We start from the raw sequence: 26,346 nt of genomic DNA, 5'->3' as shown, positions 1-26,346 counted from the left end.
CAAGCTGACAACAGATTTACAAAGGGTCATTTACTTGCTACAAGCCCTGGGATACACAGTCAATTTACAAAAGTCAAGGCTGATACCATCCCAAACAAGAACTTTCTTGGGTGCGGAATTGGACACAGTAAAACAAATGGCATTCCTAACTGCAGAGAAACAAAAAGAGCTCCCTCTTTACTTCTTGACATTAACAAAGCAGAACAAACTAACAGCAAGAAAAGTTCTGCAGGCCTTGGGCTTCATGGCATCATGCATAATCTTGGTCCCACATGCCAGACTGCATATGAGAAAGTTACAGTGGTACCTAAAGAATTTATGATCTCAACACAGGCACAGCTTAGAAACAGAAATACCACTAATCCCATGCCTAAAACAGGAGTTCCTATGGTGGGTTCAAGCATGCCAGTCAAACCCAGGCTTACCCTTCCACAACTTTCGAGCAAGCCAAACCATCACAACTGACGCCTCAGACCTAGGATGGGGGGCACACATGCTGGACAAATGCGTACAAGGACTGTGGACTCAGGACCAGCTGCACCTGCACATAAACCAAAAAGAAATGCTGGCAGTAAAACTGGCAATCCAAAAATTCAGACCATTCCTCAAAGAAGGCCATTTGATGATAAGGACAGACGACACCACAGTCATGTGGTACATCAACAAACAGGGAGGCACTCATTCTTACCCCCTATGCAGAATGGCTTTGGACCTTTGGAATCTGGCTCTCAGCTACAACATCCAGTTACAGGCAATATTTGTACCGGGAAAAGAGAACACCCTAGCAGACATTTTAAGCAGAACCACCTCGGATGCTCACGAATGGATGCTACACCCGGACATCTTCAAGGCCATCACAAAGAAATGGGGAATGCCACAAATAGATCTATTCGCTTCCCCACTCAATCACCAGCTCAAAAAATTCTGCACAAGGACATTCCACCCACTGGCATGGAAGGTGGACTCTCTATCCTTCAGCTGGAAAGGCCTGACAGCATATGCATTTCCACCTCTTCCCTTGATGCACAAGGTACTACTGAAAATCAAGGAGGAACGTCCAAGGATAATCCTGATAGCTCCAAACTGGCCAAGACAACACTGGTACCCATTGCTGAGGAGCATGTCTCGGGAGAAAATGTGGTCAATAACCCCTGATGCCTCTGATGTTAACTCAGAACAACTACAACATCATACATCCAAACCTAAAAACCTTGCAACTGACTGCCTGGAACATCACATAGCAGCAACTAACCCAGACCTCTCCCAAAGGGTTAAAGACATTATCCTGGAAGCCCGCAGACCTTCAACAAGAAGGAACTATGCAGGAAAATGGAAAAGGTTCGTCATTTGGAGTACTGGAAGAGGAAAAGATGTGTCGAACATAGATATTGCTAACATTCTGGAGTACTTGGCAGAGCTTCTACATACAGGCCTGTCCTATTCCTCCATCAAGATACATGCATCAGCTGTTTCAGCAGAATACAGCTTTGATCCTCCCGTCTTTTCACATCCTCTCCTCAGGCAGTTCCTCAGAGGGATCAAGAATGTAAAACCTCCTAGGAAACCACCATTACCAGCATGGGACTTGAACTTTGTACTAGAAAAGTTGACACTCCCTCCGTTTGAACCAGCAGCAACAGCAGATCTACAACACCTGTCATGGAAAACTGCTTTCCTACTGGCTATTACTTCAGCAAGGAGGGTCTCGGAACTACAGGCCTTAATGGCAGTGCAACCCTTCCTAATCTTCCATCAAGATATGGTGTCCATGAGAACTAATCCTACATTTATGCCTAAGGTGGTATCCAGAGTGTCTTTAAACCAGGCAATCCACCTACCTACCTTCTTCCCCAATCCACAAAACAGAGGGGAAAGAATGCTGCATACCTTGGATGTACATAGACAGTTACGCTACTACCTGGACAGAACCAAAAGTAACAGAAAAACTGACCAGCTTTTTGTAGCCTATGCAACAGGAAGGGAAGGAAAAGCAATTTCCAAACAGACAATCTCCAAATGGATAGGAAATTGCATAAGATTCTGTTACTCCTACCATGGAAAACCAATTCCACAGAACATAAGACCTCATTCTACAAGGGCTACAGCCACTACCACAGCTTTCTTACGAGGAGTGGCAACCAAGGACATTATTGAGGCGGCTACTTGGACCTCCGTGCATACATTTGCCAAGCATTATAATTTACCTCTATATTCTAGATCCCGAGCAGGGTTTGCCACTGCTGTACTGCAAGGGATCCTAACTACACCATAATTTTTATTCCTCCTCCCTAGTTTGGCTATGGTATTCTACCCATTTGTTATGACTGCAGATGCATCCATGAAGGACATAGTACAGTTTTGTACCTACCATAAATGTAGATGTCCGAACTGGATAGCATCTGCAGTCAGGATTACCCTCCTCCTTCCCTCTGTGGTACTCCTAGGGTATTTACCCTCCTAATAGCTAGCTGGGGGTCTCTTATGGTGTATTTGTTTGTATATATGTACATACATGCTTATTTTTTGTGTTTGCCTTCTACCTTTTTGGAAACATTGGCATTTATCCAAAATTTCGCCTTCCAAGAGGGCAACTGGCATCTGGGGCAAGAAACACTGAGGAAAATGGCGTCGGCTGATGCCTTTATACCCGAAGACCAGCAGAGATGACGTCGGGTGAAGTGCGACATCAGCCGAAGCCGGACCCAGACTTTGGAATCCGGCCGACCGAAGGGCTGCCTGACGACAGGACAACCCATTTGTTATGACTGCAGATGCTATCCAGTTCGGACATCTACATTTATGGTAGGTACAAAACTGTACTTTGTCCGACGTCATGCCTGGATGCGCATTTCTGACCTACCGGATTCCTTCAAGTTTTCCTTTTTGAATGCCCCTATTGAGCCCTCCATGCTCTTTGGTTCTAAGGTCAAGGATATTTTGGCCAGGTGCGAGCAGGACGGAAAGACCTTGTCTGCCATGGGCCTGTGCTTCTCCAAACCTCAGCATTCCTTCTCCAGGAACCAGAGGAGTGGAAAGTTGTGGCACAAGAAGTTGCAAGGTTTCTTTTGTGACGCACGTGGCAAGGACTCCTCCAGAGGCAGAGGGAGGTCCGATGGTGGAAGATGCCCCTTTAGGGGCAGAGGGGGTTACCGGAATCAGGGCTCCAGAGATTCTTTCTCCGGTAGACCCTATCAGCGCTCCTGAAGCGTTGCCTGATTGCTTTCCTCTGGAACAGTCAGGGCGCATTTCTCTCTGCACCAAACAGCCTGGTCCTACATTACCGACGATCTATGGGTGCAGAGAATTATCACCAGAGGCCATCACATTCCCCTCAAATCCTTTCTAAGACCTCAATTTTCCCTTCCTGACGTACCACCCAGTCAAAGGGAGGAGGCAGCTTCCGAAATCAAGAAGCTTCTTCTAAAGCGAGTCATCCAACAGGTCCCCCCAGATCAGTGCAGATTAGGGTTCTACTCCAGACTCTTTTTGGTGCCAAAAAAGATGGGGGACTGGAGGCCCATTCTGGATCTCAGTTGTTTGAACGAGTCAGTCATACAGACTAAGTTCCGCATGGTCACTATTCAGTCCATCCTACCATTCCTTCGGGAGGGTGTGTGGATGTGCTCTCTAGATCTCTGGGATGCGTCTTACCACATCAAAATGGACAAACGCTCCAGGAGACTTCTGCTCTTCCGGCTGGGAGCCAATCATTTTCAATTCAGAGCGCTGCCTTTTGGTCTCTCAACGGCCCCCAGAGTGTTCACGAAATGTCTAGCAGTGGTGACAGCTCACTTGAGACTTCACGGATTCCAGCTGTTTACTTATCTGGACGATTGGCTCCTCTACGCCCCCACCGAGCGTCTACAGACCAGGGCCCTTTGCTACACTCTGTCTCTGGAGGAGTTTCTGGTCTCTGGGTATTACTGTCAATTGGGAAAAATCATACCTTCAGCCCTCACAGCAACTGGAATTCATAGGGGCTATGTTCAACACTCAGCTCAGCCTAATATCTCTTCCTCATCACAGGCTCTTAAGACTGAGAACACAAGTGCAAGTGATACTCGACCGCAGGAAAGTATCTGCAAGGGAAGTTCTGCAGGCTCTGGGTTCTGGGTTCCATGGCGGCAGCTATTCCCATTGTTCCATTGGCCAGACTTCATATGCGCCTGTTACAGTGGCTTCTTCAAACTCAATGGATACACAGTCATCATCCCTTGAACGCACTAATCCTCATCACCGATCTCTGCAAACAGGATCTCCTCTGGTGGATGAGAATGGACAAAAGTCTTTAGAGTCACCCCTTTCAACCTCTTCAGCCCAACGCCACGGTGACTATGGACTCTTCCCTGATAGGGTGTGGGGGGGCACTTTCAGGGAAAATCTGTTCAAGGCACGTGGTCTCCTCTAGAAGTCGACTTACATATCAGCGTTCTAGAGCTCAGAGCTGTGTTACTGGTGTTACAAGCTCTCCATCCTCTTCTTCTTCTCGGACCGATTGCTATCTAGTCCGACAACATGTCTGTGGTCTGGTACATCAACAAGCAGGGAGGGACCAGATCTTACCCCCTTTGCCGCAAAGCTATGAGAATTTGGCAGTGGGCAATAGCTTCCAACCATTTCCTGATTGCTACACACATCGCGGGGAGTTCCAACGTGATTGCGGACAGGCTGAGCAAATGCATCCTGCTTCCTCACGAGTGGTCTCTCAACCCGAGAATGGCAGAGGAAATTTTCAGCCGCTGGGGCTGGCCTTGCTGCGATCTGTTTGCCTCCCCCTCCAATACGAAGTGCAGCAGCTACTTTGCCCTCTTTCCTCCGCACGGGGAGTCCCCGAGAGATGCTCTGACTCACGATTGGCCCGCGGGTCTCCTGTACGCTTATCCTCCCATCCCCTTGATACCCTTGGTCTTAAGGAAAGCTACTCAGTTGAGAAGCAGAATGATTCTTATTGCTCCGTTCTGGCCTCGACAGGTTTGGTTCCCCTTCCTTCAGCCACACCTGCTCCGACCTCCTTGGATCCTGGATTTCCGTCAGGATCTCATTTCTCACCCCCAAGGGTTGTCATCTCTGAATCTGACCACGCTCAAACTGGCAGCTTGGTTGCTCCACTTCCATTAGTAGCCAGGCATGAATCACTCTCTTCTCTGGTACAAAATATTATTTTGGCGTCCCATAAACCTTCCACCAGAAAACTTTATAAAGATAAGTGGAAATGCTTTTCCTTGTGGGCACAAGAGCTGTCTCTGGATCCTGTCTCTGTTCCAGTAGCTACGGTTCTTCAATACCTAACCGATCTTTTCCTTAACGGGGCTTCTGCATCCACAATTCAGGTGCATCTAGCTGCCATCTCCAATTTCCATGATGGTTCAGACGGAATTCCTATTATATCTTCTCATCTGTGTAAGACCTTCTTGAAGGGGATTTTTCATTCTAGACCTCCCATTAGGCAATCTGTGGAGTCATGGAATCTGTCTAGGGTGCTTCCAACTTTGGCTCTACCTCCCTTTGAGCTGGCTGCAACCTGTGATGTGAAATTTCTGTCCTGGAAGACCTTTTTTCTGGTGCGGTTACTTCAGCCAGACGTGTATCAGAGCTGCAAGCATTATGCATTGAATCCTTATTTGATTTTACATAAGGACAGAGTATCACTTCGAACCAATCCCACTTTCTTACCCAAGGTTGTTTTGGAATTCTCTATTAATCAGACCAACAAAGGGGAATACTGTCTCCATTCCTTGGATGTCCACAGACAGTTGCGTTTTTATTTCAACAGGACAAAGTCATTTCGTAAGTCAGATCAGCTTTTTGTTGCCTTTGCAGGCTCTAGAATGGGATCGGCAGTGTCTAAGGTTACCTTGTCTAAATGGCTTAGGGATTGCATCTCCTTTGTTTATTCTCTGGAGGAGGAATCAGCTCCTGGCCGCATTAAACCTCATTCCACTAGAGCTGTGGCCGCTTCTATCGCCTTTCATGCTAGGGCTTTCATGGATGATATTTGTGCAGCTGCCACTTTGGCTAAACCCCATACCTTTATCAAGCATTACAAATTGGATTTGATCTCCAGGGGGAAGAGCTGCCTTTGGCTGTATGGTACTCCAGAATTTTCTTCCATGTGGGCCACCCAGATTCTGTAGTAGCTAGGGACTCGGTCCCATCAGTGAGGAATGGAAGAAGATTAACAACTTCAGATAAAGAAGTTACATCTTACCATAATGTTCCATTTGAGTTGTTGATCTTCTTCCATTCATCACACCCTCCCACCTTCCCCCACCAAAGGCTCCTGGCAGATCTTCGGGTCATTTTGGTGTGTTAGGGTTTTTGCGCAGAGATGGCCTCTGCCTTTATTTCTGTTTCTAATATATGTTTCTACTATATGTTCTGCAAACTTGATCTGAGGTATGGGATGAAGGGCATTGTGGGTAGTAGCATGGCTCAAGAGTTTGGTGTACCCTAGCTTGGTATTTGGCCGACTCGGTTCCGAGGGTTCGGAACCGTACCCCATCAGTGATGAATGGAAGAAGATCAACAACTCAGATGGAATGTTATGGTAAGACATAACTTCTTTTTACTTCTGTATCAAGGTTCATCTGTCAGCCATTTCAGCATGCCTGCCCATAGATCCTTCTCTTTCATCTCAGTCATTGGTCAAGCAATTTTTCAAAAGGGTTTTGCATCTCAAGCCACTAGAGAACAGGGAGCGCCTTCTTGGGATCTAACTTTGTGCTGGAAAAGTTAACCTTGACTACTTTGAACCTATTTATCTGGCTGATATATATTTGTAACTCATACCACACTTTTCGGCCATGTAACCTGGACTGAAACACCAAAGGCGGAGGTGTGTCCATATTCATTAAGGATATCCACACCTCCAGGCTAGTTGCTCAGCATAATGCATCCGAAGTTGTCCAAGTGCAACTAACTCTGGGCAAAATTGCAATCCAAATTGTAGCTTGCTACAGATCCCCCACCATGCCCCAGGATTCCCACTCCTCTTTTCTTGATGTACTGGAAAATATTAGGGTTCAACCAAACACCCTAATAATGGGCGACTTCAACTACCTCACCATTAACTTGGAAAACTACTCGTGTACCAACTCCTTAGCTCAATGCTTTCTGGAATTCATAAACTCCAATTCCCTGGATCATCTTATCCATACCCCCACCAGGGGCAACAATATCCTAGACCTTGTCATTACCAACATGAGTGACCGGTGTTCCACACCTGAAGTCATCTCATTGGTCCGATCTGACCATAAGCTAATCACCCTTGATATCCACATCCTGCCCCCACCCCCCATTAAGGAAACCACAGTAAAAAATTTCTTCAAAGCCAACTTCATGCTTCTTAAGACAGAGGTGGTGAACTTCATGACACCCATGCAGATGGACAATACAGTTACAACTGCTGCGTCCTACACAAATGCACTCTATAAGCACTTACACGAGTGCATGGCTTGTGCTATCCCAAACAGAACCAAGACGCTATCCTCCAAAAAAAAGGAAGCCAATCTGGTGGTCCCCTGCCATAAGCAAACTGTACAACAGAAGGAAGAAACTGTTGCAAAAGAGAGTAAAATCCCATGAGTGGAGGAGCTCCCTGGTCAGCCTCAGTAAGAAGCTGAGATCCCTTATAAGATCCTCCAAAGCTAGCTATGAAAATAAAATCGCCACTAATTCTAAGGACAACCACAAAGCATTCTATAGCTATGTCAAGAATCTCGATGGCAACACCCAGATCTGCTCTGAGTTACAGCACAAAGGCACGAAAATTACAGAACCAACTGATATTGCCAACATTCTGGCAGATAGGTTCAGTGCTAACTTTAAACCCCCACCCCCCCACCCCCTAAAGGGCCCTTATCTATACAGGAAGAATGCAGAGTCCCTGTAATCACAACTATGCAGGTAAAAGCTGCACTCTCTAAAGCCAAAAACACAGCATCCATGGGACCGGACAACATCCCAGGCTGCGTTTTACACGAACTTCAGAATGAACTGGCTCCCCACTTAAGCACCATGTTCAATAATAGCCTCGCATCAGGCTTTGTGCCCACTGAATGGCGCACAGCAACAGTTATCCCACTCCACAAAGGGGGAGCCACCACTGATCCCGGGAACTATTGACCTATTAGCCTGACGAGCCTGGTCTGCAAGGCCATGGAACGTATCATCATGGAACTCATAAACAAAGACATTGGTAACCTCCAAACTCTGGATCCCTCCCAGTTCGGGTTTGTGAAAGGCAGATCATGCCACCTGATCGACTACTTTGATGCAGTCACCAAAGCCAGAGATGAGGGTAAGGTGGTTCACACAGCCTATCTTGACCTTGCCAAGACTTTTGACACCATCCCCCATTCTGGAATTATAGCTAAACTCACTAAACTAGGTATAAATCCCTATGTCACAAGATGGGTTGCCAACTGGCTCACTGACAGAACCCACACTGTAAAAGTTGCAGACTCCAAATCTGACCACAAAGCAGTGACAAGTGGAGTACCACAGGGTTCCATCCTGGGACCTCTCCTGTTTGGTATCTACTTCTCTGAAGTACAGGCTAACACAGAAGGCCTCTGTCTAACGAAGTTTGCAGATAACTTCAAACTAGGAGCCATAGACAAGTCCCCAAATGATGTGGACATCCTACAGAAGGGCCTCGCTGAGACAGATGCCTGGTGTCAGAGCCATGGCCTCAAGCTCAATGCCAAAAAGTGTAGTGTCATCCCCTTTGGTAAAAACTCTATACCCATGAACTACCACATAGGCAGAAATCTACTTAACACCGAATGTGTGATAAGAAACCTTGGGACCCAGGTGGACAGTAGTCTCTCCTTTGATAGTCACATCGCCACAGTAGTCAGGAAGTCCTTCTACGTGGCACACATCATAAAAGGGTTCTCATCCGGAAAAAAGAATTCATTGTTCCCCTCTACTCGACACTCATTAGACCCATTATAGAGTACAATGCCCCTTTTGGAATGTACCTCACAAGACAGCTGCAGCAGCTGGAAAGGCCACAGAAGTACCTCACAAAGAGGATTACTGGCCTCAAACAAATGCCCTACACTGACCGCTTCGAAAAACTCCAGCTTTACTCCGTAGCATATCCCTACTCCGAGGTGATCTCTGCCTAACATATAAAGCTATGTCAAACCCAGAGCTGTTGGACATGCTACACCTAAAGAAATCCCAATCCCTCCGAGCTACACGCTCTAGAGAGCTAATAGACAGGACATGCTGGAGGGATAGATTCCTGTCCCAGAGACTTCCCATACTCTGGAACAGGCTACCCATCTATGTCAAGCAAAGTTCTTCATTAGCACTCTTCAAGAAAAATCTTGATGAGTGGATGGGAAATAGGAAATACACCCTGGGGATCACTTCTGTGTCTCTGTTCGACAGTGGCACAGGAGAATAATTTTCTTGGGTGGCGTAAGCCAGGGAACCTTGTTGGCTAGGCTTACGTAGGCCCTTGGGCCGATAGCCTAGTACCTACCTATGAACCTATATATAGTTCATGACATGGAAGACTGCCTAACTCATCAGTCTAATATCTGGAAGGAAGAGCATCTGAGTTGTAGGCTGTCATGGTGGTGAACCCTGTTTAATTTTCCATAGAGAGGTTTACTTTAAGAACAAATCTTTCCTTCATGCCAATAGTGGTTTTGGCGTTTATGTTGAATCAAGCCATCAATCTCCCTGTTTATCAATATCCCCCCAAAAAAAAAAAAAAACTGGGAGAAAATATTTTTCACACCGGTAACTTGGGTATTATCTTGACAGAATGGAGTCCTTTAGGAAAGCCTATTAGCTGTTTATTTCCTATAAAAAGAATAAAAAAAATGGTCAGCCAGTATCTAAAAAGGGCTATTTCCAGATGTCGTCTTAGGCTTTTTGTTATTCCCACCATGGTAAATCCAGTCCAGGCAGCGTCAACCCTTATTCCATTAGGATCTTATCCTCCTCTATTGGCATATTGGAAAGGGGTGGACTCTAGAAACATTCTAGAGGCAGCCACTTGGTCTTCTGTACATACGCTTACTAAACATTGCAAGCTAGATTCCTTTTCTAGGGCTAGATCTCAGTTTGCTATGACCATTCTCCAAGAGCTTCTAGATCCTAATCTTTTCTCCTCCCAGGTTGTGTAAGCTATAGTAATCTAACCATTTGGCATAGGCTGCTGCAACAGTGAGACAGATGAACATGTTATAGTTGTGTAAATTTCACTTAATAGTAGGTGTTCAAAGTCCTTACTGCTACAGTAGCCACACCCTCTATCCACCCCCCCCCCCTCTTTATTTTTCTCTGTTTTTGTATATAGTTGATTCAGGATAGCTCTTTTCCTTCTGGGGCAAGAAAGTCCTGAAGACTTTGGCACCCCCAGGATGATGGATTTCTCCATTAGGGAGCTCATGCCCTAGCAGCCTTGATGCATGTTTGGAGACTGGCCAGCTGTTATATCCTAGGAAGGATATAACACTTGGCGTGGATTACTGCAGCAGCGAGGACTTCAAATATGTACTGTTATGGTGAGTGCAACTTGGCATAGCTGTACTTTCTGAATTTAACAGATGATGGAGTGAGGTGTGGGGGCTTGGTGTACATCTACTTTGCTGACAACTTGAGTTTCATTACCAATCCCATGGGAGAAGGGCATCAAAATGGTTAAGGTGTTTACGTTACAGGTGCAAGGTACAGGATTGATTTTCCCCTTTGGTCACTATCTGGTTATTGGCTAGATGTTTAATAGTCAGCAGACTGATTGCCTACTATTTACTAATGTCAGATAATTGAGTGACCCTGTCCTTTCTCAGGAAATGGGTTGAGGGTCCCAGTTACCGTTTTTTGTCCATGATGAACACTGAGATGGTCAGTAACAGAATAGTTGTCAAAAACTTTATTGCAAAGGGAACTTCCAAGATGGCTGCACATTGAGTAATAGCTTAATTCTATCTGTCCGAGTGTAAAAACAGAAACTTCGCCAAGAAAGCCAGAGGACCTAGTTTACTGAGTAAATTTTAGTAACTGGCTAGTAAGTGCACTGCCTGGGTGCCAGGAAAAAAGAAATACAGAGAACCTAAAGGAAAATCAGCTACAAAAGGCAACGAAAAAACACTGACTAGGAAAAGTACTGCAGCTGGTCAGCAAAAGTAGTGCAAGCTCCAGACATGATTTCCAGTAACCTTGAGGAAAGTGTAAGGCAACTGCACGCAGCCCTAACTAAAATAAATGAAACACTGATGGGGTATATCAACTCAAACAATAAAAGGCTTGAAAAAATGGAAGAAGCTTTAAACTGATATTCAGATGATGTGGTAAAACTGCAAAGGTCAGAGGTTGAAATGAAGAAAAGGCTGGCTGAATATGAGACTGCATAAGAAGAAAGGTTTCAAAATATAATAGAATTAGAGGACAGAGCACGTAGGAAAAACCTGAGATTTTCTGCTGTACCCCAGAAGCTGTAAAGAACAGACTGTATTAATTTTATGAAAGCACAAATAAGCAACTGGACTGGTATTCCATAAGAGGAATTGTTAACTGAAAGGGAACATTGTTTATATGCTCCAAACCTGGCTATGAGAAAACAACCTAGACCTTTAATAGTAAAGATGCAGCCTTACGAGCAGAAGGAGTTGACACCGACAAAACTGTGGCAGAAGAACGAAGTACTAAAAGTGGGAGACAGCAGAGTGTTTGTGGAGAATTACTACTAATTATACACCAGACAGAAGAGGATTCATGGTATGTTGAGAAGCAGGCATGAGATTCAAACTGTTGTACCCAGCTATCTTCAAAATATTTTTCCCTGGAGGAACAACATTTTTTAATGAAGTACATGCTAAGAAAGAAATAGAAAAGTTTGTCCAACAAAAAGTAAGCTGTGAACAGGAGGAGATTCTGCTTCTTGTTCTTCTGGTAATAAAGACCACAGAGAGACTATGCTAGTGAAACCTTTTCCAGTGTTTCAATGGAAAATGATTGAGAGGGAAAAAAGCATAAGAGTTGACTAGAAACATTAAGAGTGTGTTAGAAATGAAGCCGAGATAGGGTTTGAGAGATGGAGATGAACAGGAATAGAACAACATTCTGAAAATATTGGACTTTAAGCTTGTAGGAGACTTTAAAGAATATCTTTAGAAAAAGTAGGAGAAAATTACATAGGAAAAAATGGGAAATGTGGGATCAATATATTCAGAAGAGGAACGAGGTTTAAAAGAAGGCAGGATTTAAATGAGCTTTGTAATAGCTGACTGACAATGACTGGATACAATATAAGTGATGTATAATGTTTGCAGCTACAGTTGTGTTGACGTGGTTTGTAATGTATAATGTTTGCAATGGAGATTGTGTTTGTATTGTTTATTTTCATTTATATAAATGCAAATTGTGTCATATGTGATAATTTAATTAAGATATTTCTTGTTTAAAAAAAAATACTAAAAACAGAAAGAATGATCTTATTAATGGGTACTAAGTGAAGAATCAGAAAGCCAAAGGGCAGTGAGGGAAATGTAATTAAAATCATTTTTGAGATTATTTTCAAATAGATCATTAACACAAGGAATGCAAAGTGTTCTAAAACACTATACAACAAGAATTATAGAAGTCCTGTTATAGAAACATGGAGAAGGGAGTTTCTAGTCAATTAAAAGCACATTCTACAAGAATAGTTTCTGTTCCCACAGCCTTTTTAAGAGGAAAATTAAATCTGTATCACTGTTGCTGTCTTCTCCAAGGTTCATATCTTTTTCCAGATATTAAAGCCTTAACTATGTGTCTGAGATAAATGCAGTCACTGATACAACTGTCTTTGCTCCTGGCTGTAGTGTTTTTGAAAATAAATTTTGAGGTATCTTGGAATAGAAGGATCACTTTTCCTTCATGTTTCTGGGAGGATGGGTGCTACCTCTGGTTTGTCAGCAAAGTAATATTTTTTGCAGCCATTTTACAAAGAGGAAGGGAGAAAAAAAATATTTAAGGGCAGACTTTCTCATGATAATGCTGCTTAGGATTCATATCCTCATGGACTTGCTTACTGAGATATTCCTTAAGAAAACAGGAGTGATGGCTTGGGTACTACTGACATCAGTACATTTTTGTGGTGCTCTTAGTAAAGCCTTATTTCTCTGTTTTTCTTCTTAATAACATTTCCTTTAGAAGATGTTTTATAAGCTGCATGAGATTAATAATAATTTATAATACTTGCACATCATCATTGTTTTATATAGATGAGTTTCCAGTTTTTATTTTTTTTTAGCAAAAATGTCATTCTCACAGTTGAAAATGCTACTGGGGTCTTCACTCTCACTAACTGCTTAGAACTGTATCCTTTATTGTATCACTGAAAGCCATACCTCTCAACCTGTTAGTGCAGTAAAGTTGGGGAGAACCTTAAATAATGGAGACAAAGACCCAAAAATAGGTTCACATTTTAAGTATTGCTCTTAGAAGCGTAGACTGTTGCTAGAATAACAGGATTTGTGTTAGCATGCATTTTCTGAAAGATATGAAGTCACTCTAAACCTCATATGTTTGTCATTATTTAGTGACTTCAGTCCTAGGTGATTTGTCAGAAAATCACAAATTTTATGAGGAACAGACAAAAATATGATGCAAAAATGTGAGCATTCTGTGAAAATTTGGGCAGTTGCGAAGGATGCTGAAAGTGAACATCATTCCATATGTATGGTTATCTCAACAGAGCCACCTTGAAGATTTGTATTTATGGCAAGTGTGCTATATAATATTTTTTTTCCTCAATGATTTGATGCTACAGTAAGCAATCTCCCTTTTCTTTACCATCTAAATGAACAGGAAATACACTGGCTGACAATGTTGAATAATAAAGTTTGCTAATATTAACCTTTGCTAATATTTTTTGAATTGTGATGCTGGACAAGAAATTTGGATTTTTGTTTGTAAACCTGATTAGTGAGCTGGTCCTTTTTGCTTCCATTAGTACAAATATATGTAAGTAAAGTTTATTGTAGCCAATCAGCTGGCATGTTTTTTGGAGGTGAGAAGAAAAAAAAACATATAGCTGTGAGGAGAACATGAAAGGTTCTACACAGAAACCTGAGCTCAAGAATGAACTTTTGCGCTGTAAGACAGAGATCTAACCACTGCATCTCTCTGCTGCCTAGTTAGTAGCTTTCATAGCTGCATTGTTGCCATATTACCAACACTATGTAATGATGTCATAACATTGAGCTATATCATTGTCCATTTTGTATGACTCGTAATATTCTCATTTAAGCTTATTACTTATCTTCCCTTATTCAGGTAAGGGTGGGTGGCAGTGATCTTTGCCTTATGACATCCCACCTGGAAAGCACCAGAGGTCAGGCAAAAGAGCGCCTGACTCAGCTGAACACTTTATTTCACAAGATGAAAGAAGTCCCAGAGTCTTCTGTTGTGATTTATGGAGGAGACACAAACCTTCGTGATCAGGAGGTAAGCTTCTGTCAGTTAGGTTATCTGTGTATGTGGAAACTTTTGCAGACTCCCTTAGAAATGCATGTATGTTTTGCTAGCAGATGTTAACTTTTAACTGTAGAGCCACATAAAGGCTAAATGCCAAGTTATCCATGTGTAATTTTCTTTTTTAAATAACATTTTTGTTCCACTTTGCCCCCATGCCGTCTGACACAAACACTGAACCTCTACCTCCTATGTTCCCTACTAGCTTGTTCATTTCTACTGACCCCTCCCCTCCCCCCATCCAAGATAGGAAGACAATACTGATGTCATGGTAGTCATTCATTGGGTGTTAGAAGTCTTTTTGTGTTCCTAACACACACACACACACACACACACACACACACACACACACACACACACACACACACACACACACACACTCACACTCCCGTTGTGGCCAGAAATTATGGTGCAGTACTTGGTAAGCCTGGCTAGTGCAACTGTACACTTTTAAATGTCTGCAATCTCCATTTTGAGTGTTTGTACACTCATTAGTGGGCTTAAACCCTGCGAGGTCCATTGCTGGAACTGCAGTACCAGGCCTTCCCCCAGCTGGAGTTCTTGAAGCAGGACCTTGGCAGTGCCCTTCCCCTGAGATGGGGAACCTGATGTAGAATGCTAGCTGCCATACTTCCCTGACCTGCTTTTTACAATTCCAAGGTTGCTAGCCAACCCCAAGTCATAGTCATGGTCTAAACCTTTGTGTTGTGCAATTTGACTGGTAAGGGGCAGTTATGACTCTCTTTCATAGGGATGGTAACAAGCATAGAATTGCAACTCTAAACCTGATGGTTTACCCTCAGTTGAAAGGAAGATTATGGAATCACTTTTGAAGAAACTAATCTTAGAATATCTAGAAATTTCTGGGGCACAGGGCCTAAAATATTACTGATTCAACTGGGAAGGTCATGCATAAGAGTGCTAATAGATTTTTCTTCAAACAGTACTGCTGCTTATTCCAACAAATTCTTATTGCTAAATGCTAATACATTTGTTTGACTGGTAAATGAGACATTAGATCTTCAAAAAATAGTGAATGTAGTCTGCTTAGACTTTAGCAAGACATTTGGCAAAATACTATGTTGAAGGTTAGTAAACAATTGCTCAGACTTGGAGTGGGTTCTAGGTTGGTGGGTTAGGAAAAATATTACTTGGGTAATTGGACACACCTTGTTATTGTGTTATACTTAGTAGAGCTCACTCATTGAAAGGGACAGTAACCAGCAGGGATCACTGATTTTGCTTTTTTTTAAAATTAGAAGATAAGCACTAGTTACATGCAAGAAGTCACTTGAAGTGATGTTCTTATACAGCCCTGATTTAATAATAGTATCTTTTCTGCTCTTCAATGTGATGTCCTAAAAGTTTACTATATTATCAGTGACCTCAAAATCAAAGGCTCTTCTTTATCATTTAAAGAGTTGACAAAAATAATCAATTTCTAATTTATAACCCTTATATAGTAATAGTAAGTATTCTATATATTGTGCATATTTCATTAAATTACTGGTCATAAAAAATATTGCTAACCATGAAAGCTAACCATGAAAGCTCTTTCAAATTATGCCAAAAATATATTTGCATAAGCAGGGACATAGAGGGTACCCATAGTTGTGCTTTTCATTTCGGTAAACCACCCTTTCTCATATTTAACATGTTATATGTTAGGCAAAACTGCAACACAGACAATAAAAATTAGATAAGAAGGGACCCTCACTCAAATAATGTGAAACTGATCTGATGCCATACTGATGCTGTAGGGGTATATAAAAACTTTCAACAACCAGTAACAATTGTCACACCACTCTGTTGTTTTAATACAATATTCTGTCCTATTCATAAATTCTTTGAGTATTGTCTGAAAAGATCCTAACTCTCTACAAATAACTTCCCGCAAAAACAGAAATTATGGAACACTCAGTGGCTATGTAAAGACTTATGTATTTTTGGAACGATATAAAAAGTGCCTGATAATGGATATTTTACAAATAAAAACATCAGCATCCTTCTCTTTCAGAAAACGTAAATGTTCCCGGTCTTTAATCATTACGGTAATTCTTCATTAAATTCATCCATTTTCTGTTGCTCAGTAACCAGATGATCTGCTTGATTATTTGCTTAAGGGTTGCACATACTTAAATAGTCAAACCTGTTAATTTCTCCCTCTGTCAGCCTTACAAAAGACTAATTTATTTTTATGTTTTTAACCACTGTAGTCCATTCTATTATTCTAACTAAGGTTGACCATCCTGGTAGAACTCGTATGATTAAGAAATTTCAGCTACATATATTTTCAAATGCATTAATTGTAGCATTTATTTTAGTAGGAATAAAACTTAAAATGTAGACAGGTTTTTGCCCAAGATGCTTTTGCTGATAGAGACCCCCCCCCCCCGGTGTAGAGGGGGGGGTTAACATCAGTAGACGTCACCCCAGGGGGAGAGTTAGAAAGTAGAACCAAGGGTTTTGAGGTCCCTTTACCAAGAAACTCTTTCAGTGCTCCTTAATGGTTGCCCAACTGCTGCACTCTGAAGGTAGTTGGAGGACACTTATCTTTGCACCCTCACCCCTGGCTGGCCATCACTCAAGAATTGTGACTGCAGAAGATAATCACCATAGGCTATATTATTCCCTTTGCTTTCCCCCCAACAAGCAAAAAGAGAATCCCCGATGTTCCATCCAGTCAGAAGGGATTAAAAAATGCAGAAGTATCAAAGCTGTTAAAAAAAGTCAGTCATCCTGGAGATTCCACCAGACCAGCAAGGATCCGAAATCTATTTAAGATTCTTTTTAGTTCTGAAAACAGATCAGGGACATCGGGTTGATTTTGGACCTCAAATCACCTGAATCATTTTGTGAAACAAAGTTCTGACTGGTCACAGTTCATTCTTTTCTACCCCTTCTGAGGAAGTACAACTGGATGTGCTCGATAGATCTTCAGGACACCTGCTACCATGTCAAGACAGCGAGACAGTCCAGGAGATTTCTCCATTTCCTGGCTGGGAGCCATTCACTTTCAGTTTAGAGCACTGCCATTTGGTCTCACCACAGCCGCCATGGTGTTCACCATATGCATGGCAGCAGTGATGGCATATCTAAGGCTGCAAGGATTTTGGGTGTTCCCCTATTTAGGTGACTGGCTCCTCACTCTCACTGCACCCACCAAGGATCTGTTTATCCAGTGCTGGGACTTCTTGCCCCATTTATCTCCATACATGGGGATCCCTAGAAACCTCAGCAAAAGTCATCTGACATCAACATAGACAGTAGAGTTCATAGGGTGTCACCTGGGTTCAACTTCCCAAGTTGCCAAACTTCCAGAATCAAGGGTTCTATTTCCAAGTTGCCAAACTCCCAGAATTAAGGGTTCTATCGATCTATCATCAAGCTTCTAAGGGCCTGTCTTCAAATCCTCCAGCAAGGCTAATTCTCTGTCTGTTGGGTTCAGTGGCTGCTTCACACTGGTGCCTCAGACAAGATTTTACATGACACTGGACTGTGTACAATGGTCAGTGATGCATCATTCCCTTCAATTTCTTGTACAACTCATGTCAGTATGTAGGAGTCACATTCATTGATGGTTGACCTCTCCTGTAGTCACACAGGGTTGATGCTTCACCTTTCCTGCACCGATGGCAACTGTGACCACAGATGCCTCCCTTCTGGGGTGGGGGGTATTTTGAAGGAAAGATGGTTCAAGGTATGTGGTGAATGACAGAGGCTAGACTTCACATCAACTTCTTGGAGATGAGGGCAGTCCTCCTAGCATTGCAGGCATTCCAGGCATTCCAGGACTCCCTCCTCAAGGGTGTGATATCCATCCAGCTGGACAACATGGAGTTGATCTGGTATATTGACAAACAAGAGGAACCTCTTCACACCCATTCTGGCAGGAAGTTGGCATTTGACAGTGTCTTCGCAACACTTTCTGGTGGCAATACAGATCCCATGGAGTTCCATTGTCTTGGCAGATAAACTGAGCAGGTCTGTCTGTCTCACAAGTGGTCCCTCAACCATTCAGTGGGAATCTATGGTTTTCAGTTGCTGAAGCTAGCCATGCTGTGATTTTTTTTGTGTGACCCGCCTGAACACCAAGTGCAACAGCTATTTTACCCTGATCCACTCGAGGGGCAGTCACTAAGGGATGCTGTAGTCCACATTTAGCCCCTAGGTCTTCTGTACACTTTACCACCTTTTCCCTTTTTAACAAAGTTTCTGTAGAAAGCCATAAAATGCAAGGCAGTAGTGATTCTCATTGCTCCCTTCTGGCCTCAGCAGGTGTCGTTCCCTTTCCTCTGTCCTCGTCTGAAACAACTTCCCTTGATGCTAGGCTCTCTTCCAGACTTCCTTCTGTCTATCCAGTCTGGACAGACTCACAGAGACATGAAAGCCCTTTAATTAATGTAACGGTTCCTCCTGTTCCAATGATGACCAGGAATGCCAGACCCTTCACTGGTTGTTCATATTTTATCATCATCACAGAAACAGAACACAAGGAAAGTTCACAAAAGTAAATGGAAAAGGTTTGCTTTCTGGTCTTCCTCCAAAGGCTTAGATCCTTTTCAGCACCTGTGCCTTCTATCTTGAATTTTCTGGCAGGAATGTTTCAGGATGGTGCTAGTTTCTTGCAAGTTAAGGTCCAATTAGTAGCGATAAACAAATTTCACTTGGGAGAAAACTAAAACCCTTTTGCTCTTTGAACATTTCTAAGGTATTTTTAAAGGAAACTTTTCTTTTGAGACCCTCCTATTAGAGATCCATTTCCTCTGTGGGATATTACTGAAATGCTTCAGGGCCTAACCAGACCTTATTTTGAACCAGCAGCTTTAGCAAAACTGAAATTTCTGTCTTGGAAAACATTTTTCCTAGTGGTCATCACATCAGCTAGGTGAATCTGATTTGCAAACCTTAGCTTACAAACCACTCTTCTTGATTTTTCCTAAGGATAGAGTATTCCTTCAGACCAACACACACTTTCTTCCTAAAGTGGACTCTGAAACAAACCTTAATCAGACTATTAATCTACCAGTTTTCTTCCCAAATGAGGGAATATATTGTACAGTTGATGGATGTTCACCAGCAGCTGAGGCTTTACGTGGATCATACCAACTTTACCATACGTTGGAATATCCTTCCATGTGACCACCCAAGGTTATTAGTAGCTGGGGAATTTGTCCATCTCTTGAGTTGGATGGAAAAGACAACATTGGATGGAAAGTTATGTACTTACTGTAATGCTAGAGCCATGTTGTCCTCTTCTGTCCAGCTCAACCTTCTAGTCCTCTCTCCCCCCTTACCAAAACAGTCATATATTAGCCCTTGACTGATTGAATGGACCTGACTAGGGCCTTCTCTTGTATTCAGCCATGAGCTGACTCCTCATCCTTTCTTTATTTGATATGTTATTTCAACATTTTTGTTATCTGTTGTATGAAGGGCTAGGTATAAGTGGACAAATTTGATCTGCGGTATTGTGGGGGCAAGAAGGAATTATAGGTAGGGAAGGAGCCTCCACCCCAGATCCAAGAGCTTGAGAAAAGGTGATGAGGTGAGATCTGATAACCAATCTGTTGAGCCGCACGTAAGAAGATAACATGGATGTAACATTGTGGTAAGTACATAACTTTCATATACATATACAAAGGGGAAAACATCAGCAGTTCTTTTTTTCTGTAAGATTGTTTACAAGTCTTTCTAATGGTGCCATCTGGTCTACCTCCAGAGATGTGGTAAATACACTACATTTTCATTTTCTCATTTTACTTAGTCGACTGATTGTTAAAATTATCTGTTAGAGCTTTGTTAAAATTATCTGTTAGAGCTTTGATTTAGAAGTCTTTCTGATGCCTGTGTCCTCCTGGGAAGGGTCACCAACAAGTGTGTTTTTAGGTACAGTATGCCACCAAGGGTTTCTTATTTTCAGTGTCTCTTCTGCCACATGCCTTCTTATAAATGTCTAAGTGTAAATTCTGTGTTTTTTTCAATAAAGACCATTTTCCAAGAAGCACAGATTCTTATAGCCCTTTTACATGACAAGAAGCCACCTGTATTAGAAAAAGGGATGAACCTTCTGAATCATTGGGAGAGTTACTGTCATCCAGATTGATTTGGGATTCTAAGTGCCCTAAATATATGACCAAACACCTAGCAGTGAAAATGTGCTGTGGGCATAGAACAGGAGGCCATTATAAATCTGTTGGTCCTCGTGAGACCTGAAGGTATGGGTTGTTTAGAAAGATAGATTTTTCACCCCTGAGCTATATCATCTTCTGTAATATGCTTGACTGATAGAGCCCCTTTGGAGGCTGACAGTGGGATATAGGTTTCTTAGTCTCACCAGACTTCAGTAGAAATTAGTGCTGCTTCACAGTCAAATGTTGCCTTCCAGCCACCTGCTGGTACCCAGTGTGCTGTTTACACTTTCAGATGTCAAACTCCTGCCACAATTATCGTGATTTTTTTTTTTTTTTAGCTAGGAGAGTATAGGCCCTGGAGAAAAAGCTACTTTTACTGTTTTGCTTGAGAAAGCCAAACAGGTTGAGCTAGCAAAGTTGAATCCAGTAATCCTGCAGCACCCTTCTATCAGTGCCTACTTCAGCTGTCTCTGGCTTTTATTATAATAATTTTGTCAAAGAACATGTGGCAACATGGCTGAAAACCTGTGTTCCTTCTCCATCAGTTGGTGAACTTCTTGCCATTAGAACCATGTGGGATGGCTGCTGCCTGGAAGAGGGGAGAATCTTTGTGACAATAGGAGGTACTGCCAGCCATGCCAGGAGAAGTAGGGCAGTGGATGCATGACTTATGTCAGCACAGCTAGCTGGAATTTTGTAAATAATTATATGTCATTTGTATATCAAACTGATTTGTACAGATGTTTGTGCTGAAAATGTGATTGTGAGGTTTGCTTGTGTTAAAATGCATCAACAATGCACCCTGCTGGAAAGAAAATAAATGTACATATATTATTGTAACTGAATTAAATGTATATGCTTTAATAGAGCATACTGGGACAGCAAAGGTTAACCAGCTAGCTTACTTTAAGAAAATAAGGGAAATCTAAATGAGCTGATAAACCATTAAAATGGCACCACACAGTGCTGAACAAGCTCGAAGACTGTGGGTCTAGAAGAAGCCTTTGTTCATTAGCTCAGTAAAAGAGGGGAAGCCCTAGGCACTGCCATAAACATTTAGCTGTGTATTGTAGCCATCTATGCTAAATTTCCTGTCTCAGCTTCATAGGGGATACTGTAAAAACCTAGAGCAGGTGACCAGATGAGGTAATTCTACAAGCCATCTTGGATATTATATTTTACAGGGAGTAATCTTTGAGTATAAAGTATTCTGTTGTGAGGAACCTGACTAGAAAGATGGCTCACATATTTCATTGTGCCTTGCTCTATCAAGTAAGTTATTAGGGAATAGTAATTTTCCTAAATGTAGTCAGGAATATGGTGAAGCTTAGTTTAGAGATTGTTTTTCTTTATTTGTATGAGTCTGACATCAATGTTGTTTTCAATATGTCCTGTGTTTTGAACTCTGTGGTTTACTGTAAATATATATTTAGTATTTTTTATTCTTTTATGATATATATATATATATATATATATATATATATATATATTCATTTTCATTGTGGCTGGTCCTTTTTAGTAAATATTTAAGCTTTGAGAGAATTTGCACATATTTATTTGGTGATTAGGTTCATAGGTAGGTACTAGGCTATCTGCCCAAGGGCATTTTTAAGCCTAGCCAGAGTGTGTCGGCTTTCGCCGCCCCATTGATTAATTAACTGAGCCTCTGTCAAGCAGAGCCAATGAAGTGATCCCAGGGGTGTATTTTCTGTTACCCATCCACTCGTCAAGGCTTCTCTTGAAGAGTGTTAGTGTGGGGCACTGCCTAATGTAGTTAGGAATTTTGTTCCAAAGCATGGGGAGTCTCTGTGACAGGAATCTATCCCTCCAGCATGTTCTATTTATTGTTGTGGCGAGGTTTAGCACACTAGAGCGCGTGGCTCGCAGTGACTTGGATTTCTTTAGGTGGAGCATGTCCATCAATTCTGAGTTGGACATAGCTTTGTAAGTCAGGTGGAGATCACCTCTGAGTAAGCGATATGCCACTGAGTACAGCCGGAGTTTTTTCAGTTGGGCTGCATAGGACATATGTTTGAGGCCAGTAATCCTCTTGGTGAGGTGCTTTTGTGGTCTTTCCAGCTATTGGAAGTGTCTTGTGAGGTACATCCCAAATGGGGCATTGTACTCTATGATGGGTCTGATGAGTGATGAGTAGAGGGGCGCTATAACCTCTTTATTTCTAGATGCGAACCCCTTGGTAATTAGATGGGCCACATACAAGGATTTCCTAACTACTTTGGCAACATGATTATCAAAGGAGAGATTACTATCTACCTGGGTCCCCAGATCTCTTATTACCTCTTCTGTATTAAGGGGGCTGCCGCCTATGTGGTAATTCGTGGATGTTTTTTTTCCCCAAACGGGATGACTATGCATTTTTTGGCATTTAGCTTGAGGCCATGACTTTGACACCAGGTGTCTGTCTCAGTAAGGCCTTTTTGAAGGATGTCCGTGTCAGCCGGAGAGTCAGTTATGGCTCCCAGTTTGCAGTCATCGGCGAACTTGGTTAGCCATAGTCCTCCTGTATTTGCCTGTACTTCTGAGAAATATATGCCGAACAGTAGGGGTCCCAGAACCGAGCCTTGCGGGACACCACTTGTGACTGATTTAGAGTCGGACCTGGAGCCCGCTATTCTTATCGTGTGAGTTCTGTCTGTAAGCCAGTTGGCAACCCATCCTGTGACGTAGGGGTTTATGTTCAGGCTGGTGAGTTTTTCTATAATACCCGAGTGAGGAATGGTGTCGAACGACTTAGCGAGATCAAGGTAGGCTGTGTGAACCACCTTTCCCTCGTCTATGGCCTTAGTGACTGTCTCGAAGAAGTCAACCAGGTTTAGTAGGCATGATCTGCCCTTAACAAAGCTGAACTGGGTCGGGTCAAGTGTTTGGAGGTTCCCAATGTCTTTGTTAATGAATTCCATGATGATGCGCTCCATAGCCTTGCAGATCAGGCTAGTCAGGCTTATGGGGCGATAGTTACCAGGGTCAGTTGTGGCCCCTCTTTTGTGGAGCAGAATAACCATTGCTGTGTGCCATTCTATGGGCACGTAGCCTGTGGAGAGGCTGAGGGTGAACAACGTGTTTAGGTGGGGGGTTAGTTCGTTCTGTAGTTCATGCAAGACGCAGCCTGGGACACCATCTGGCCCCATTGATGCTGTGTTTTTGGCTTTTGAAAGGGCTGTTTTCACCTGTGCTTCTGTGATTTCTGGGACACTACACTTTTCCAGTATCGTTGTGGGCCCTTTTGAAGGTGAGAGGGAGGTGAAGTTTGCACTGAATCTATCTGCCAGGATGTTGGCAATATCAGTAGGTTCAGTATATTTTGTGCTATTTTGCACTAGCTCAGAGCATATCTGCGAGTTGCCACTTAGATTCTTGACATAGCTAAAGAAGGCTTTGTGGTTATCTATCGAATCCTTGGCTATTTTTCTTTCGAAGTTAGCCTTGGATGATTCTATGTGGGACCTTAGTTTCTTACTGATACTGATCAGGGATGTCTTTCCTTCTTGGGATTTGCTTTTTTTCTGAACTAGTTTCCTCCTTCTGCTGTATAACCTATTTATGGCAGGGGTCCACCAGACTGGTTTCCTTCTCTTAGGGGAGTGAGTCTTGGTCTTGCTAGGGATGGCACGATCCATGCATCCCTGTAGGTGCTCATAGAGTGCAATTGTAAAGGATTCTGCATCTTGGGCAGTGTTATCCTTTAGCGTTGGGGCTGTGAAACTTACCACCTCTGCATTAAGTAAGGTGAAGTTTGCTTTAGAAAAGTTTTTCACTGTGGTTTTCTTGGTTGGGGTGGTGGTGGGGTGTGGACATCCAGGGTGATTAGTTTATGGTCTGATCTAACCGGTGAGGGGTTGACCTCCGGTATGGAACACCTGTTGCCCATGTTGGTGATGACTGGGTCCAATATGTTGTGGCCTCTGGTAGGGGAGTTTACCAGCTGATCCAGGCTATTTGAGTTGATAATTTCCAGGAAGCGCTGAGCCTGGGAGTTTGTACTCAAGTAGTTTTCCCAGTTAATGGTAGGGTAATTGAAATTGCCCAATATCAGGGTGTTCGGTAGGACCTTCATGTTTTCCAGTGTCTCCAGAAAGGCAGACTGGTGGTCCTGGGTCATGGAGGGTGATCTGTAGCAGGCCACAATTTGCATTGCAGATTTGCACAATGTTAGTTGCACATGGATGATCTCAGAGGTATCATGCTGCGCCACAAACTCTGGCCACACCTGAAAGGCTTGCTGTTTTGTCAAAATTACCATTTGTATTAATATTAACTTCACTCAGCATAATTGGATACCCCTTTAAGAGCCTTATAGTAACTGACTGGCGGCAGTGAATCTACCTTACAGCCTGGGCAAAGTTAGTAGAGCAGATAATCTGTGCCAGCCTTTCCCGTGTGTGTGTGTGTGTGTGTGTGTGTGTGTGTGTGTGTGTGTGTGTGTGTGAAAATAAAATCTCAGAGTGTTTGTGTGTCAGCTACTTGGGGCAGGGATACAAAGTACTGATTTCACAGTGCCAGTAGGGAGTCTTATTGGGGACCTGGGGAGAGGCAGATAGAGACACCTAGACCCCGGGCTGATTGTGTGCCCTGTGTGCTCTTAAAGAAAATTGTGTTTGATGCAGAGAGGTCTGCCTCTGTAAATACTGGCTTTATCCATTTGTACTCCCATTGCATGTCCTTCTCCAATGTCAGTGGTGAGGATTCAGGCTCCTAGATTACTGGCCAGCGTGGAGATGTCACAATCATCCCTTGAACTTTTGTTTGACTCAGATGTTGACAGTGAGGAAAAGTTGGTGTATTCCACCCAAATGTTCTCACCTTCCTCCCCAACCTCCATAAGATATTTTCTTTGTGTCCTTCATTGAAATGTTAAATTTAAGGAGAAAGTACTTTTAATTATGAGCAAGGAGCTTTTTGACTCCCGTAAGTGCTAGTTGGACTTATTCAGCATTGAACAGCCCTGGCCTACTGCTTTTCCTCCAGTTATACAGGTGTTCAAGGACAGCTTTTTGAGACCCTCATTAGAGACTGATTCTCAACCTCTGGTGCTCAGGAAGTCTGACTAATTTTACTGGGTGGGAGAGAAATTTAGATTTTTTTTTTTTTTGCATAAAATTCATTGCCTTGTCCTAAAGTGACTTCCTTGGATACATTCAGGGGATCTAAGCTGGTGCATGATAATAATACATTGCCAAATGGCAAAGAAAGTCTCATCTTGCATAGTTTCACAAACAATGTTTACGCTTCTTAGGCATCAGTGATACTACTTGCCAAACACACACATTTCCTAGCATCAAGAGGCAATCATAATACAGGTAGAGGTCATATGTGAAGAAGAACCAGATGAAGCACTTAAGCAGCATCCATCCAAATTTGTGCAAACTGCCTTGAGAGTAAGTACGTTTGTGATTAACTGCAGTATAAGACTTTTGATACCTTTGCCATAGCAGCTCTCTTCGGCTTAGTTACCAGACAGCTTGCATAGGATGTGGAAAGGCAGCTTCTAAATGTGACTTTAGACAAAGACTTGCTACATGTTTCCCCACTACAGGAAATATTCAAGAAGCTGGAGGCAAAGTGAAAGACTTTCCAGATTTTAAAACAACTTTTTCGTTCCCCAGTTCCAAATTACAACAGGAATCTGCCCTCCATACAGCAGCCCTGTTGTAAGCAAATTCATGACAGACAGTTGAAGCACAAGAGTAAGTTTAGCAGGTCTGAGTACTCC

At 42.7% G+C, this 26,346-nt stretch overlaps 1 protein-coding gene across 2 annotated transcripts in view; it reads left to right on the top strand.

Annotated features, from left to right (window-relative positions):
* Nucleotides 1-26,346, top strand: part of TDP2 (tyrosyl-DNA phosphodiesterase 2) — a 594,646-nt gene that overhangs the window by 552,003 nt on the left and 16,297 nt on the right. For both annotated transcript variants that reach the window (XM_044065748.1, XM_044065749.1), the window contains one exon: nucleotides 14,284-14,454. In XM_044065748.1, coding sequence (XP_043921683.1) covers nucleotides 14,284-14,454 — 171 coding nt within the window. The remainder of the gene's footprint in view (nucleotides 1-14,283; nucleotides 14,455-26,346) is intronic.

Source organism: Protopterus annectens, chromosome 3.part0 (genome assembly GCF_019279795.1).
Source record: "Protopterus annectens isolate FY-2018-M chromosome 3.part0, PAN1.0, whole genome shotgun sequence".
In the NCBI taxonomy this organism is placed as follows: Eukaryota; Metazoa; Chordata; order Ceratodontiformes; family Protopteridae; genus Protopterus; species Protopterus annectens.
The sequence above is the reverse complement of the archived record's forward strand: the minus strand, read 5'-3'. Positions and strand labels throughout refer to the sequence as shown.